The 16,361-nt window shown below is 42.4% G+C and overlaps 2 protein-coding genes and 1 long non-coding RNA gene across 3 annotated transcripts in view; all 3 read left to right on the forward strand.

Moving 5' to 3' along the window:
• Positions 1-16,361, forward strand: part of LOC147302918 (protein NLRC3-like) — an 86,081-nt gene that overhangs the window by 58,804 nt on the left and 10,916 nt on the right. The gene's annotated exons all lie outside the window — the stretch shown is intronic.
• Positions 1,300-8,001, forward strand: LOC147302919 (NLR family CARD domain-containing protein 3-like). The gene is made up of 3 exons (XM_086284455.1): positions 1,300-1,573; positions 5,983-7,744; positions 7,824-8,001. Exons 1-3 carry the CDS (start codon positions 1,300-1,302, stop codon positions 7,999-8,001), a joined length of 2,214 nt encoding a protein of 737 aa, XP_086140581.1.
• LOC147302920 (uncharacterized) lies at positions 8,424-15,492 on the forward strand. The gene is made up of 3 exons (XR_015127242.1): positions 8,424-13,119; positions 14,746-14,834; positions 15,052-15,492. It is a non-coding gene; the product is annotated as an uncharacterized LOC147302920 (long non-coding RNA).

Raw genomic sequence — 16,361 nt, forward strand, 5'->3', positions numbered from 1 at the left:
AAGGTTCAGATAAGATGTCTTCCTGTTCCCCCAGTACGTTAAAGGATCCTCTGATCTTGGAATGTTTCTCTCCGACACTCTCCACAATACTAAGGGGTTGGCAGTCCGTTATAATAAAACTCAGGACTGCATGGTCCAGAACAGACTTCCTAGGTGCTTGATTTCAAAATAATAAAACGCATGTTAATTAAAAAATGATGATAAAGCAGTTCAGTGTCAATATAGGCCGACCTGTGTTCATTCTCGGTGTGTTTGTCTCCTCATTTTCATGTTTGGTTCTGTAATGCCTGAACACTGAGGAGGTGCTTTTGATTGTGTAACAAAGCTCAGCAGAATAGAAAATAAATAATTTACACTGCAAGTCACATTGCTGTTTTTCCTATTCTGATAGATTACACTGAAACAAAGACAGACAAACTATTCCCTTATTTGCAGTTAAAAGATCAAAATGATCCCACACAGCAGAAACATTGTTTTTTTCTTTCAAGCTCAATTTTGTTATGGAGAGATGTTTTTTTTTTGTTTTTTTTTTATCTTTGCGAGAGTAATTTTGGTTTTTTGGGGGGTTTTTTGGTGGCGACTCATCCCATTGACAGATGCAGATGCGGTACCTTTTAAACACAGTTTAGCGCGTTGGTAATGATCGATACAGCAGCTGTATCGATCACGTGACTTTTTCTTAAAGCGACACACGCACCGATACAGGTTTCGCTCTGTGAGCTTGATACAAGCGTCGGTGCATCAGTGTTGCTGGACCCATCACTACTATATAGTGATGTGTTGTGGTGCTTTGCTCCCACCCCTTGTGTTCCGTGTTTTCGTCTTCCCTTCGTGTAATTCTTCATATTCGTGTACTGTTAGTTTTCCCAGTTTAGGTTTTTGCTTAGTTTCCATGCTCACCTTCGCCATTTCTGTTTGTATCACCATGTGATGAATAAACTCACTTGCATCTGAGCTGCCTGCATAAAGGGTCCTTTAATAATTTACACACGGCTCGCAAACCGTGACAAAAACACTGGAAAAATTGGGCTGTTCTAAAACGTTTGACGGGTAGTGTATATATTTAGTTTATATATTTTCTTTATTTATAATAGTTTGTTTTATATTGTAGCAAAGTGTTACTTGGATACTTCTCTATGTGCTTCTTCATGTGCAATTTTGTTGCATTCTGAGCCTAAGAAATTTATTGGTGGTAGTGATGAACTGCTGTTAGAATCAAGTTAAATTCTGATAAATCAGACAATTACCTCTCCAGCTGTTGTTACAGTCTTTGTTTATCGGGTCCTTACAGGGTAAAAGATGACGACACCTAAAGAAATCCTTCTGGGGACTTTGGAGGATTTGGGACGTGATGACTTTGAAAAATTTAAGTGGCATCTGAAGAACGGGTCTGTAGAAGGTTTACCAGCAATCCCAGTGAGTAAACTGGAGAATGCAGAGAGGACGAACATAGTGGATCTGATGTTTGATACCTACTCTATCAACACTTTTGAAGTCACTAAAAATCTTTTGGGGAGGATAAACAAGAATGATCTGTTGGAGAATTTAAATAAAACCATCCCAGAACCCACAGGTAAGTCAGGGAATGACTAAACAAAAAATACATAAACAATAAAAACCTTAGTTAACATTACACAGGTGCCATTAAAATCCATATAAATAATAAATCCAAAACACTTGCCAACACTTTCAGGAGTGAGAGACTGCAGAAAGCCAACAGTTTATGTTTTATGCATCTGCACAAATAACCTCCTGTGTACACACATGAATATCTGCTCTTTGGGTTGGTTTGATTAAAATGGGACCAGCAGCAGGTTTTCTGCCCATTTTACAGATTTATATTGTCAGATTGGTTTTAGAGCTGTTTTATCAACATAAATGAGGCGACAACAACAGTTTGGGACACGTCACAAATATGATCAAAGTGCTTTCTCTTAAATCTATTTACCAGTTGAAGGTAAAGTTAAAAAAATGGCTGCCATTTCTTTCTGCTGTTTGGAGACCCAAACAAAAAAATGCCCACACAGTAAATGCTTTTTATTATGGTTGATAAACAGGACACTAAGGTGATTGGTCAAAGGTTGGAGGAAAGCCACAGTTCTCCTTATTTGACTGAAATCCACCATTTCAGCTCACGTTTTTTCTTCTGCAGCTTTCTGGGAGATTCCACTTCAGCCTTCTGCTGGCAACGCTCCCGTTACCAAGCTTCCCTTAGGCAGCATCATTAGAAGACATAGCATACATTTACACTGCTATGCAGATGATACCCAGCTCCATCTGTCCATGAAGTCAGATAACACACACCAATTAGTTAAACTGCAGGAATGTCTTAAAGACATAAAGACCTGGATGGCCGCTAACTTTCTGCTTCTTAATTCAGATCAAACTGAGGTTATTGTACTCGGCCCTGAAAATCTTAGAAATATGGTATCTAAGCAGATTCTTACTCTGGATGGCATTACCTTGGCCTCCAGTAACGCTGTGAGGAACCTTGGAGTCATTTTTGACCAGGACATGTCCTTCAACGCACATATTAAACAAATATGTAAGACTGCTTTCTTCCATTTGTGCAACATCTCTAAAGTTAGAAATATCCTGTCTCAGAGTGACGCTGAAAAACTAGTTCTGTCATGGTCCTGGGTCGTTCAGCGTTTTGTTTCATTTTTGGTATCACCTTGTGTACTTTGTGTTAATTCTGATTTTGTATTAGTTCTTAGGTTGATCTCTACCTGTGTCTTTCCTCTGTGTTCTGTTCGTGTCCCCGAGTTTGTGTTGTAAAACAGTCTGTTTCCTGTTTTACTTTGAAGGTTTGTGTCTCGTCTTGTGAATTAGGATCAGCTGTGCTCCCCTCCTGTGTGTCATTCCCTCATTACCTTGTGTGTATTTATAGTATGTGTCTGCCTGTGTTCCTCGTTGTGTCGTCTGCATTACTGTGTTAATCAGTGTTACTACTCGTCTCTCTATCCAGCCTTCTTTGTGTCATCTCTGTGTATTCCCCGCTGTCCTTATGTTTTCAGGTTTGTCTGTTACAGTGGCAAAAGTATTCGGCCCCCTTGAACTTTTCCACATTTTGTCACATTACAGCCACAAACATGAATCAGTTTTATTTGAATTCCAGGTGAAAGACCAACACAAAGCGGTGTACACGTGAGAAGTGGAATGAGAATCATACATGACTCCAAACATTTTTTACAAATAAATAACTGCAAAGTGGGGTGTGCGTAATTATTCAGCCCCCTTTGGTTTGAGTGCAGTCAGTTGCACATAGACGTTGCCTGATGAGTGCTAATGACTAAATAGAGTGCACCTGTGTGTAATCGAACAAGGCCGAACAAGGAGAGTGCTGATCCGAAATGCAGCCAAGAGGCCCATGGTGACTCTGGACGAGCTGCAGAGATCTACAGCTCAGGTGGGGGAATCTGTCCATAGGACAATTATTAGTCGTGCACTGCACAAAGTTGGCCTTTATGGAAGAGTGGCAAGAAGAAAGCCATTGTTAACAGAAAACCATAAGAAGTCCCGTTTGCAGTTTGCCACAAGCCATGTGGGGGACACAGCAAACATGTGGAAGAAGGTGCTCTGGTCAGATGAGACCAAAATGGAACTTATTGTTCAAAATGCAAAACGCTATGTGTGGTGGAAAACTAACACTGCACATGACTCTGAACACACCATCCCCACTGTCAGATATGGTGGTGGCAGCATCATGCTCTGGGGGTGCTTCTCTTCAGCAGGGACAGGGAAGCTGGTCAGAGTTGATGGGAAGATGGATGGAGCCAAATACAGGACAGTCTTGGAAGAAAACCTCTTGGAGTCTGCAAAAGACTTGAGACTGGGGCGGAGGTTCACCTTCCAGCAGGACAACGACCCTGAACATAAAGCCAGGAAACAATGGAATGGTTTAAAACAAAACATGTCCATGTGTTAGAACGGCCCAGTCAAAGTCCAGATCTAAATCCAATCCAGAATCTGTGGCAAGATCTGAAAACTGCTGTTCACAAACGCTGCCCATCTAATCTGCCTGAGCTGGAGCTGTTTTGCAAAGAAGAATGGGCAAAGATTTCAGTCTGTAGATGTGCAAAGCTGGTAGAGACAGACCCTAAAAGACTGGCAGCTGTAACTGCAGCAAAAGCTGGTTCTACAAAGTATTGACTCAGGGGGCTGAATAATTACGCACACCCCACTTTGCAGTTATTTATTTGTACAAAATGTTTGGAATGATGTATGATTTTCGTTCCACTTCTCACGTGTGCACCACTTTGTGTTGGTCTTTCACCTGGAATTCCACTAACATTGATTCATGTTTGTGGCTGTAATGTGACAAAATGTGGAAAAGTTCAAGGGGGCCGAATACTTTTGCAAGCCACTGTAGTTTTTCCAGTTTAGGTTTATGTTTAGTTCTGCCCTCACCTTGGTTTGTTCACTGTAAATAAAACCTCACTCGCATCTCCACCACTGTCTGCAACTTGGGTCCTCATTTAACTCCACCGCACGACTGCTGCCCCAGCCGTGACAAGTTTATGCATTTATTACTTCCAGGCTGGATGACTGTAATTCATTATTATCAGCAAGTCCTAAAAACTCGCTGAAAAGGCTTCAGTTAATCCAAAATGCTGCAGCAAGAGTCCTGACAGGGACTAGAAAGAGAGAGCAGATTTCTCCTGTATCGACTTCCTGTTAAATCCAGAATTGAATTCAAAATCCTGCTCCTCACATACAAGGTCTTAAATAATCAGGCCCCATCTTATCTTAATGACCTTGTAGTACCATATCCCCCTATTAGAGCACTTCGCTCTGCAGGCCTACTTGTTGTTCACAGAGTATTTAAAAGTAGAATGGGAGGCAGAGCCTTCAGTTTTCAGGACCCAAAAAGATAGTTGGGGTTTTTTCTGTTGTATTATTGTAGGTTCTTTATCTTACAATATAAAGCACATTGGGGTGACTGTTGTTGTTATTTGGAGGAATTAATAAAAAAAACTTTTATACTTGAAATTCTTTCATTTATTCTACATATTTATTCATCACTGGCTCCATAGTGTTGTTTATGTAATATGTGAAATGTTGCTAGTATTGATTTGGTGCTGTATAAATAAACATAATTAAATCGAATGTGTCTCTATAAAACCTGCCCTCAGTTATAACCCAAGTGTCAGGGCTCAATGGCTCATGAAAAGGAATGGAGTCAAGCACAGAACCAAAAAACGGAGGCTGAGTGACTTTTAACAGAAATGTATTTTACTAGATTTCTTGACGGAGAAAGCTGAATCACGGCTAAATTCAACAGCAAGCGAGGTATTATGAGAAGTGCAGAGCTGAGGCCAGAACATAAGCTGAGGCAGGTCAAAGGAACAACAGGGGCAGAATCGGGCGAATAGAAACTATCCAGGATCACTGGAACAAAGGAGATAATAATCAGAGTGGTCCACAGTGTAGTGAATGAGTCCAAGATTTAAAAACTAAGAGGTGTTACGTGGCTGCAGGTGGAGATCAGCTGGAGGAGGAGATGAATTAAATCTGGGTACAGAGTGAGATGTGGGTGCACAGGGAGGCAGGCAGGTGAGGATGGCAGTTTGCAAGAGGGAGTTTTCCCAGCAGTGGCAGGCCAGAATCCTGAGGCGTGACTTATGGCGAGAGTTGGAAGATGTATCCAGGTGCCGACTAGGGAACAGGAAAAGAGGGTTACGCGAAACAAGCTGAGGAGCACAAGACAAAATGTGAGGCAGAGAACTGACTGTGCTAAGCACACAATCTGGAGAAGGTTCATTGTGAGTGCTGCTCATAGATACTGCCGGAGTAATTGGCAACAGGTGAGGAGCAGGGAGGAGTGAGGAGGGCTCCACCCAGGGGAGGAGAGCTGATGCTGTGGAAAGTTACTCAGACTCACTCGGATCATGACACCAAGAGTCCAGTGAACTGAACACATAACCACAGTAACCAGAATGCAGTTTTCTCATTTGTGTCATTTGCTGTTTATTCATGCAGAGATTCTCACTGAGTGTCAGCTCAAACTCAAGTCAGACCTGAAGCAGAAGTTCCAGTGTGTGCTCGAGGGGATTTCTACAACAGAAAACTCGACCCTCCTGAGTCAGATCTACACAGAGCTCTATATCACAGGGGGAGGGACTGCAGAGGTCAATGATGAACATGAGGTCAGACAGATTGAAACAGCATCCAGGAAACCAGACAGACCAGAAACAACCATCAGACAAGAAGACATCTTTAAACTCCCACCTGGAAGAGATAAACCAATCAGAACAGTGCTGACAATGGGAGTGGCTGGCATTGGGAAAACAGTCCTAACACAGAAGTTCACTCTGGACTGGGCTGAAGACAAAGCCAACCAGGACATCCAGTTCATGTTTCCATTCACTTTCAGAGAGCTGAATCTGCGGAAAGAGGAAAAGTTCAGCTTGGTGGAACTTGTTCATCACTTCTTCACTGAAACCAAAGAAGCAGGAATCTACATCTTTGAAGACTTCCAGGTTGTGTTCATCTTTGATGGTCTGGATGAGTGTCGACCTCCTCTGGACTTCCACAAAACTACAATCCTGACTGACCCTAGAAAGTCCACCTCAGTGGATGTGCTGCTGATAAACCTCATCAGGGGGAAACTGCTTCCCTCTGCTCGCCTCTGGATAACCACACGACCCGCAGCAGCCAATAAGATCCTTCGTGACATTGTTGACATGGTGACAGAGGTCAGAGGGTTCACTGACCCACAGAAGGAGGAGTACTTCAGGAAGAGATTCAGAGATGAGGAGCAGGCCAGCAGCATCATCTCCCACATCAAGACATCACGAAGCCTCCACATCATGTGCCACATCCCAGTCTTCTGCTGGATCACTGCTACAGTTCTGGAGTTTGTCATGAAGAACAAAGAGAGCGAAGATCTGCCTAAGACTCTCACAGAGCTCTACATACGCCTTGTGCTATTTCACCTAACAACGAAGGACATCAAGTATGATGAGACAGATTCATGCAGGAAGATCATTGAGTCTCTGGGAAAACTGGCCTTTGATCAGCTGCAGAAAGGAAACCTGATCTTCTATCAATCAGACCTGACAGAGTGTGGCATCGATATCAGAGCAGCCTCAGTGTACTCAGGAGTGTTCACACAGATCTTTAAAGCTGATGAGTGCCACATGTTCAACAACGTTGTTTACTGTTTCATCCATCTGAGCATTCAGGAGTTCTTTGCTGCTCTTCATGTCTATCTGACCTTCATCAACTCTGGAGTCAACCTGCTTAAGAAACAATCTCCTCTCTTTAAAATCTTCCAGAAAACACTTACTGTAAAAGACTTCTACCAGAGTGCTGTGGACAAAGCCTTAGAGAGTCCAAATGGACACCTGGACTTGTTCCTCCGCTTCCTCCTGGGTCTTTCACTGCAGACCAATCAGGATCTTCTATGCATGCTGACACAGACAGGAAGTAGCTCACAGACCAATCAGGAAACAGTCCAGTACATCAAGAAGAAGCTCAGTGGGAAACTCTCTGCAGAGAAAAGCATCAACCTGTTCCACTGTCTGAATGAACTGGATGATCGTTCTCTAGTGGAGGAGATCCAACAGTCCCTGAGATCAGGACGTCTCTCCACAGATCAACTGTCTCCTGCTCAGTGGTCGGCTCTGGTCTTCATCTTACTGTCATCAGATCTGGATGAGTTCGACCTGAAGAAATACTCCCGTTCAGAGGAGGCATTGTTGAAGCTGCTGCCAGTGGTCAAAGCATCCAAGAAAGTGCTGTAAGTGAATCTATGAACAAATATGTTTAATAATGCTAGATGAATAAAAGAATATGTCTCCATTGTTATTCTTCCTCAGGCTGAGAGATTGTAAACTCTCAAAAAGAAGCTTTGAAGCTTTGTCTGAAATTCTCAGCTCCCCATCCAATCATCTGAGAGAGCTGGACCTGAGCTCGAACTACCTGCAGGATTCAGGATTGGATTTGCTGTGTGTTGGACTAAAGAGTCCTGACTGTAAACTTGAAACTCTCAGGTAAGGATACAGACTTTTTGACACTTTTTGACTCTTAAATCTGTAAGTTTATCTTGATGTGGACGTTCAAAGTCCGCACAATTTTCCTTTTAAGTTCCTGAGTTCATATTTTTGACTGTCAGGTTGTCTGGACAGATGTTTTTATTTTATTTTATTTTTTTTACTCGTCCCTAAAGTCAGAACTAAACCCACATGTAGATGACTTTCTGTTACTGGAGCAGCCTTCCTGAAGACAGCAGTGTGTTTTCATGCTTTTAAAGCCAAACTCACCTTTCAGACCTGGCTTTCATTTATTATCTATTTTTGTTTGTTTATTATGTATTTATTTCTACAGTTTAACTACTGCTCACATCTTTTATCCTCCTTTTTAATTGTTCATTTCTTTTTACCCAGTGTTTCTATATTGCACTTTGTATTTGTCATCTATATTTACCATGCACTACTTTGCTCATTTATTGTTTGGTTTTAATGTTATTAAATTCCGGTCCTTTGGTATTCTTTACGGCCAAAAAGACACGGCTCAAAAGCGGTCTTTTTACTTTAAAAATGATCTTTATTTTACATATCCGTATATGGAGACCTGAACACAACCCCAGGTCTGAAGCACAAAACAGGAAGCCTAGTCATTTATATAGACGTCACACACACTTTACGTTTCGATCAAACACTCTGCTTAGTTTCACTTTTCGCTGGAAAAAGCATGTAATATCCTCTTAGACAACCTCTGAGGCCGTCACGGAGCAGCTGTATTTGTACTGACATTAGATTACACACAGGTGCACTCTATTTAGTCATTAGCACTCATCAGGCAACGTCTATGGGCAACTGACTGCACTCAGACCAAAGGGGGCTGAATAATTACGCACACCCCACTTTGCAGTTATTTATTTGTAAAAAATGTTTGGAATCATGTACGATTTTCATTCCTCTTCTCACATGTGCACCACTTTGTGTTGGTCTTTCACCTGGAATTCCAATAAAATTGATTCATGTTTGTGGCTGTAATGTGACAAAATGTGGAAAAGTTCAAGGGGGCCGAATACTTTTACAAGCCACTGTATTAATCCCCCGGGTGGTTTTCACACAGCTGAATAAACGTCAAACAGAAAACTGATTAAGCAGAAGTGTGAGATGGTCGAGAGTTTACTCCAGTGTCCTGTTATATTTTAGATAGCAAGGAGCAGACAGCTGAGTTTATTAAACTCCACCGAGACAGCGGTGATGCTAATCTGAAGGCTAGACCGTCCCATTTCATAGCCGTTTACTTCTGGCCTACCCGACCTTCTGAGGACCCGGCCCACATAGACCACGAAGTCCGGGTCCTCAGGAGGATGCAGAACGAAGTGACAGCTCCCCAAAAACGAAGCCAAAACACCTCTATCGCCCCCTGGTGTCTGGCTGCAGTATAGGTCATAAACCCCGCCTCCTCCATGTTAGCGGATGGGACTGGGGACAGACTAAAATAAATTTATTCTCCTCAGATATTTTTCCAAAGATTCTTTCTTTTCTTATCAATAGTTCTCATCACGCTGATTTATGTCCAAGTTTGATTCTAATTCCGACAGCGGTGATGTTAAAATGGGGTGTAACTAGGGTTGCCAACCGTCCCTTAAAATACGGAATCGTCCCGTATTTCGAAACAAAAGTACACGTCCCGTATTGAGCTAATAAGGGACGCACTTTGTCCCGTAATACAGTGAGAATCAAAAGTAGTCTATAAATGTTAATGGAATTAACGCTTTGTTTGAAAACATAATTCCCAGCCCCTCTCCTGCTTTGTGACCAATGAGCTGACAGCACACTTATGACAATTCGAGTATGACAATTCAGATTACCGCTCATCTCATTGGTCGAGGAAAGGTCGCTTGCGGAGAAAATACCGGAAGACAACAGATGACCACAACAAGAAGCATGGCCAACAGGGGAACAAACGCCGACTCTGCGGTGCAAGTCTCGGATGACAGTACACCTAAAGCTGGGCAAACACTGTGCGATTTTTTCAGTCGCGTTATTCAGCTCCTGCTCAAACTGCACGATTGACTCACAGGGGTTAGACGTTCGTATGTCACGATGTACTCTCACACTATACCGCCCGATGCTCTGATGCGACCTGAGTGCTCACACTGTGCCTCCATAACATGAAGGTTATAACAGAAAATCTGTCGCTCGCTCTCTGTCTTTCACTCACACAGACACACCACTACCATCAACTTTGCTAAATTGCTAATGAAAAACATTGATCAGGCAGCTGTGATTGAGCAGCAGTGTAAATCCAACTATTTTCACGGTTGTTGTGGTCGTGATAATTTTGTGAGGCCACATCGAAAAGGCTCGGATGAGCTTTCCAAAGTTCTACAAGTTGTGCCTCCATCGCTTGTGTCCAGATCACACGCTGCACAGCCGTGCTGCGCCGTCTTTTTCACCAACGTTTACGTGTTTGCGCGTGAGCAGTGTGAGCGCCTGTGGTGACACCCTCACGAGCGATTGATGATCGGGAGCTGGTCGTGAGGTGTTAATCACTTCTCGTTACCCCACGTATACTACACGACGCACGATGAAGGCCAAAATCGGTCCGATCACCAAAACGGTCGCACGACTCAAAAATCGGCTCAAAATGGGCCTAAAACCGCACAGTGTGAGCCCAGCATTAGAGCAGCAATGTTTGTTCCCCTCAGAGAAAGGGAAGAATGGGAAAAGGAAAACACCTGGCTGGAAAAAGTTAATATGGGCATGTGCAGTGAATATCAGCGCTATGTGGCCAGAAGTGTGATAATATAATTTATTTTGTGTAATAAACAACTGCAAGGATAGATGATTACAACAAATTGATGACTAATACATAAAAGTAATACATAGATGAATAATGATGATGAGTTAAGATGCGTAATCATGGGAACAGGCGGGTTTACAAACAGGAGCAGCTGATTAGCATTAGAAAAGCTGAAATAATACCTCAACTGAAGCCAATTGTACTAAATGCACTAAATGTGCACTGTTACAAGAATATTTTTCTTTCTATTGTTTTCTATTATTTTAAGTTAAGCAGGACAGAGTGCTTTTAAAGAAAGATTTACTTATATTCTCAAAAGTTAAGCATGACAGGCTTCTGTTTAAGAAAGAGACCTGTTTTACTGTGTTAATGTTGTCATTTTGAGCTAAAAATAAATGGCTAAATGATCATTTGTTTCACATGTGTTCATATCACAAAGAATAGAATATGCATCTACTTAAATCAACTTCAAGTCAAATGGTTAAAAAAATAATTTCACACACAAAAAAAGAGCTAGAAAATTCACCACACTGGGAAGGGTGAAGACAACTGGGTCGCCCGGCCCTGGCCACGAGGTGTCCCTTATTTATTTTTCAGGGAGTTGGCAACCCTAGGTGTAACGTCATCATAGCAGCTTTGACCGGCAGCTGCAGTCACGGAGAAACTTGCGTATCTCTGTTCGGGAATAGCAGATAGAGGTAGGCTCTGAGAGGACGGCCAGCGTTTACGCTACGAAGAGACGACCGAGTGTTTTAACCTGACAGCCTGAGGTGTTCTTCAGTAAACTGGACTACCCGACAGAAGGACCCGAGGCCCCGCTGCACTTTTTCGGTAAGTTAAACGTGTTTGTAAGCTACTCCGTAACTACCGTCCTTAGCTCGGTCCTGAGACCTAGCTAGCTAAGATGAGCACTCGGCCGTCAGGGTTTGTTTAGCTAACCCGTGCAGGTGAATGAATTTACCCTGACTAAAGAAATCAAGAGAAACGCCCCGGGCTGCTCAGTCACTAATTACCGTTACTGTACTTTTATTACAAGTGTTATACTGTAAAGGCAACAGGCTGCACCCCGCTGCAGCTCCTGTGCAGAGCTGAATATTAAATATCTTATTAAACAGCACCATGTTTTCAGTCTCCACATGCGTAAAGACAGTAACACCAACTTTAAAAACCTGGCACTTCAGTAACTCCTCATTAATCTGTAAAAACTGATCAAATAGCAAAGGCAAGGCAAGTTTATTTGTATAGCACAATTCAACAACAAGGTGATTCAAAGTGCTTTACAGAGACATTAGAAACAAAAACAAATAAAAAGCATGATTTAAAATTGATTAAAACAAGCTAACTAATTAACAAACAAACAAAACAGTATATAAAATCAAAACAGATAAAATCAGAACAGTAGATAAAATCAGTAGTTAAAATGTAAGTTTTGAAATTTAAGCTTAAAAGTGTGGATTTGGTGTTTTATTCAAATGCAGCTGAGAACAGGTGAGTCTTCAACCTGGATTTAAATAAACTGAGTGTTTCAGCTGATCTGAGGCTTTCTGGGAGTTTGTTCCAGATATAAGGAGCATAAAAGCTGAATGCAGCTTCTCCGTGTCTGGTTCTGACTCTGGGAACTGATAAAAGACCGGATCCAGATGACCTGAGGGATCTGGAAGGTTCATACTGGGTCAGGAGGTCATTGATGTATTTTGGTCCTAAACCATTCAGAGCTTTATAGACCAGCATCAGAACTTTAAAGTCTATCCTCTGACGGACAGGCAGCCAGTGTAAAGACCTCAGAGCTGGACTGATGTGGTCCACTTTTTTGGTCTTAGTGAGGACTCGAGCAGCAGAGTTCTGAATGAGCTGTAGTTGTCTGACTGATTTTTTTTAGGTAGACCTGTAAAGATGCTGTTACAGTAATCAAGCCTACTAAAGATGAATGCATGGACTAGTTTTTCCAGGTCCTGTTGAGACATCAGATCTTTTGTCCTTGAAATATTCTTGAGGTGATAGTAAGCTGACTTAGTTATTGTCTTAATGTGTTTGTGGAATACGCTAGGCACAGACACGCGCACACGCAGGTATGTATTGCCAAGATCCACATTTATTGATTTTGTCACAGTTCAGTTGGTCGCATAGACTGACAGCTCGCCAACCCAGCTGATGTGTGTCTCTCTTTTCCTTTCACTCGGCGCTCCTCTCCGTCTCACTATAACACAGGGGAGGGAAACCATCATCAGACACCATCACCATCAGCTGTCCTTACCGCCCTCGCAGCGCCGCCCCGTTGAGCCTTCTGCTCCATTCCTCCCCTGCAGCCGCGCCCGGGGCCACGCCTCCGCCACAGTGTTTTTCTAAGTTTAGGTCTGCATCCATCACTACACCCAAATTTCTTGCCTGGTTTGTGGTTTTTAGGTGTATAGATTGAAGTTCTCTGGTGACCTGTAATCGTTTTTCTTTTGCGCCAAAGACTATTACCTCAGTTTTGTTTTTGTTTAGCTGGAGAAAATTGTGGCACAACCAGTCATTAATTTCCTCAATGCATTTACCAAGAGCCTGTACAGGGCCTCGGTCTCCTGGTGACATTGTGATATATATTTGTGTGTCATCTGCATAGCTGTGGTAGTTTATTTTGTTGTTCTTTATAATCTGTGCCAGTGGGAGCATGTAAATGTTAAACAGAGGGGGTCCCAAGATGGAACCTTGGGGAACTCCACATGTGATGCTTGTCTGCTCAGATGTGAAGTTACCTATTGATACAAAGTAGCCCGATATTTACTGAAACCAACGACTTCCTCTTGGCAGCTTAAGTTAAAATTAGTGATGGGCAGATGAAGCTTCATGAAGCACTGAAGCTTTTCATCCAATTGGTTCACCCCAGCGCAAAGCTTCTTGAAGCTTCATTTGCTCTAGTAGGACACCTACTGGACGTAAAAATATTAGTTGGCATGAATTTGAAGAGTGTGGCCTTTTGCACACAGCCTGTAAATGTCAACAACAAAAGGAGTGTGTAAAACATCTATATTGTAGTGATGGCAGTATACTGTGTATATTTGTACTGGCAGTATGGAAAATGATCATTTGGAAATGCTTAAAATGGAAATGATCATTTACTGTGAGGTGAGGTGTGGTTGGGGTGTGGTTGTGCTTTTGTAACGTGCCTGTTCACATTTTATTCTGTAAAAACTAAATTTCCACTGCTTTTATGACCTTTTTAGTGGGGAGAACATAGCTAGGTTTTAATGATTTAACAAATCTTTTAAATCCTTTGTCCTCCACAATGCTAAATGGCTGGGAGTCCTCGATCACCATGCTAACCAGGTCTTCATCTATTTGAGATTGTTCTCCTGAGGAAAGACAATAAAGACAAAGCACATCCTCCTCTTCTTAGCTGGCTCCATTCTCTCCTGACTTTCTCTCCTCACTCTCATAAACCTCCAAACTCTCACTAACCGCAACTCTCCATCAAACACCCACATTTTGAATGGAGTCTGAGGGGTTTATATCTGTCATAGCTCGCAGCAAAGTTCGAACCACTTCATGAACCAGTCACGTGGTACAGCCGGGCAGCGAGGCTTCGGACGTCATCATTTTCAGCTCCTCCCATAAATGAAGCAAGCCTCGATACGTGCATCGCGGAAACGCCCCCTCCATTACTCGACACAAGCTTCGAAGCCTCGATACAGAACGTCACATCACTAGTTAAAATGTTTGTTTAATTTTTCCACTGATTAATTTTTTAGCGCTGACTGTATTTTTTATACTGAGTTTGTTGCAAATATTCAGGTTAAAAACTGTCTGAAATATTGTTAATGAGGTATGTTCACAAAGACACATGTGCAGAACTCTGTACAGCTTCCATCCTTTACGACAAATAGTTTGAAGCATTAATATTTCTTGTTCAATACCACTGCTGATACCAGTGCTGATACCAGTGCTGATACCAGTGCTGATACCAGTGCTGATACCACCTCTGTATGTTGTGACCAGGATGCAGCAGCAGACTGAACCAGGACTGAAACCTGCTCCATCATCTCATCTTTGCAGATGTCCATTTATAAAGCTCCAACAACTCAAAGGTGAACATGATATAGGAACATCTGTTAGTATATAAGGCTTTTTTTAAATAAACAGCTCATATGTCAGCTGTCAGCAGAACTGTAGGACTGAAAAAATGTAAGAGAAGAGAAGAACACTCCCGAGTGTGTGAGGACAGAAGGATCAGCTTTATTTCAGATTTGAGAGATAAACTTTATATTTCAGTTTGTGATGATTGTGTTCTCGTTGTGATTACAGGAGCCGTCCTCAGATTCAGACCTCAGCACCACCCAGTGACAGCAGACAGATCATCCTATAGCTTCACTCTTTGTAGTAACTCCATAATTAACTGATGAAAACAGTCCAAAGGTTAAAGCACCACATGCGCTGTCAGTGACAGCTGCAGCTGTTTAAAGATAAAGTTAAAAGGATGAATCACCCATGTAACTGTGTCACTGTATATCAGCATCAACAGGACCTGAGTTTGGTGTTTCAGAGAGCTGTTGTCTACGTCTGTGTGCTGTCATTGCTCAGTCTGACCGAACGATGGACAGACTCAAGTTTGACTTTGAATCAAACTGTGTTGTTAAACAGTTTCATGGTTCAAAAAACAAAACAATCAAAAACACTTTTTTCATACTTGTGTTAAGTTTTGTATAGAAATGAGACAAAATTGATTGTGAGGTTAAATGTGATAGAAACAGCTCACACTGACATCCATCCTGATCAAACATGAGTGTCATGAAGCCTGTTTGCAGTTGTTTGCACTGTTTTCCACTCTGGATGTTGTTTCTGTTCAGCTGTGAGTATAAAAGGCTCCATTCTACAACCTGTTTGTGTTAGTTGTTCAATAGAAACATTATTTTGTGCTGATGTTGCACTTCTTTTATTCACAACCAAAGAGTTTTTGACGTCCGCATCAAAATACAAAGATCAGTATTGTCTAATGTTTTGGCTGCAGTGTGTTTTTGCAGACAGGTATAACTGAACAGCTTTAGTGTTTAGATTTTTTAAACTTGAGTATGAACTTATACAAAATGCAGCAAGATATTAAAAAAACGTTTGATTATAAAATCGACTATATTGGATTCATATCGATATCGGACATAAAAAGTGGCATCGTTCCATCTCTGCTTTGACTAGAGACACAGCTCTAATCAAAGAGGTGGTCCGCTTGCCTCCGCCCCAGAGAGAAGGGTTACATCTCCTGGGTTTAGGTGCGGCTTGCCCCTCTGAGGGCGGGGGTACCTGGACTTGGGATATAGAGTATGTTTGGGGAGTGCGACGGTCTGTGCAGTTTCTATTTGTGTCTGTCTACACGTTGGGTGAGTGCCGAGTATTTGGTTGTGCATATGGGGTGGGAATGCACGTTGGTGTCCGCGTGCGCCTGTTCGTCTGTGTCTATGTGTCAGGTTGGGTCTTAGACTCCACCTCTCTGGGTACATCTCAGGCCCTCCAAAGTACGGAGGCCTATCTCCCCTCACCACACTCCCTGCCGGTGGCTGATGCCCTCAGACGTTGGTGTGTTGGTGGTCCTTGTCGTCTGGGGCTGGGCGCTCATGTATGTA

The sequence above is a fragment of the Aulonocara sp. 'chitande type north' Nkhata Bay genome, linkage group LG23 (genome assembly GCF_057382095.1).
Source record: "Aulonocara sp. 'chitande type north' Nkhata Bay isolate Kocher_YH1m ecotype deep benthic linkage group LG23, A_spYH_male_GT1.1, whole genome shotgun sequence".
Lineage (NCBI taxonomy): Eukaryota > Metazoa > Chordata > Actinopteri > Cichliformes > Cichlidae > Aulonocara > Aulonocara sp. 'chitande type north' Nkhata Bay.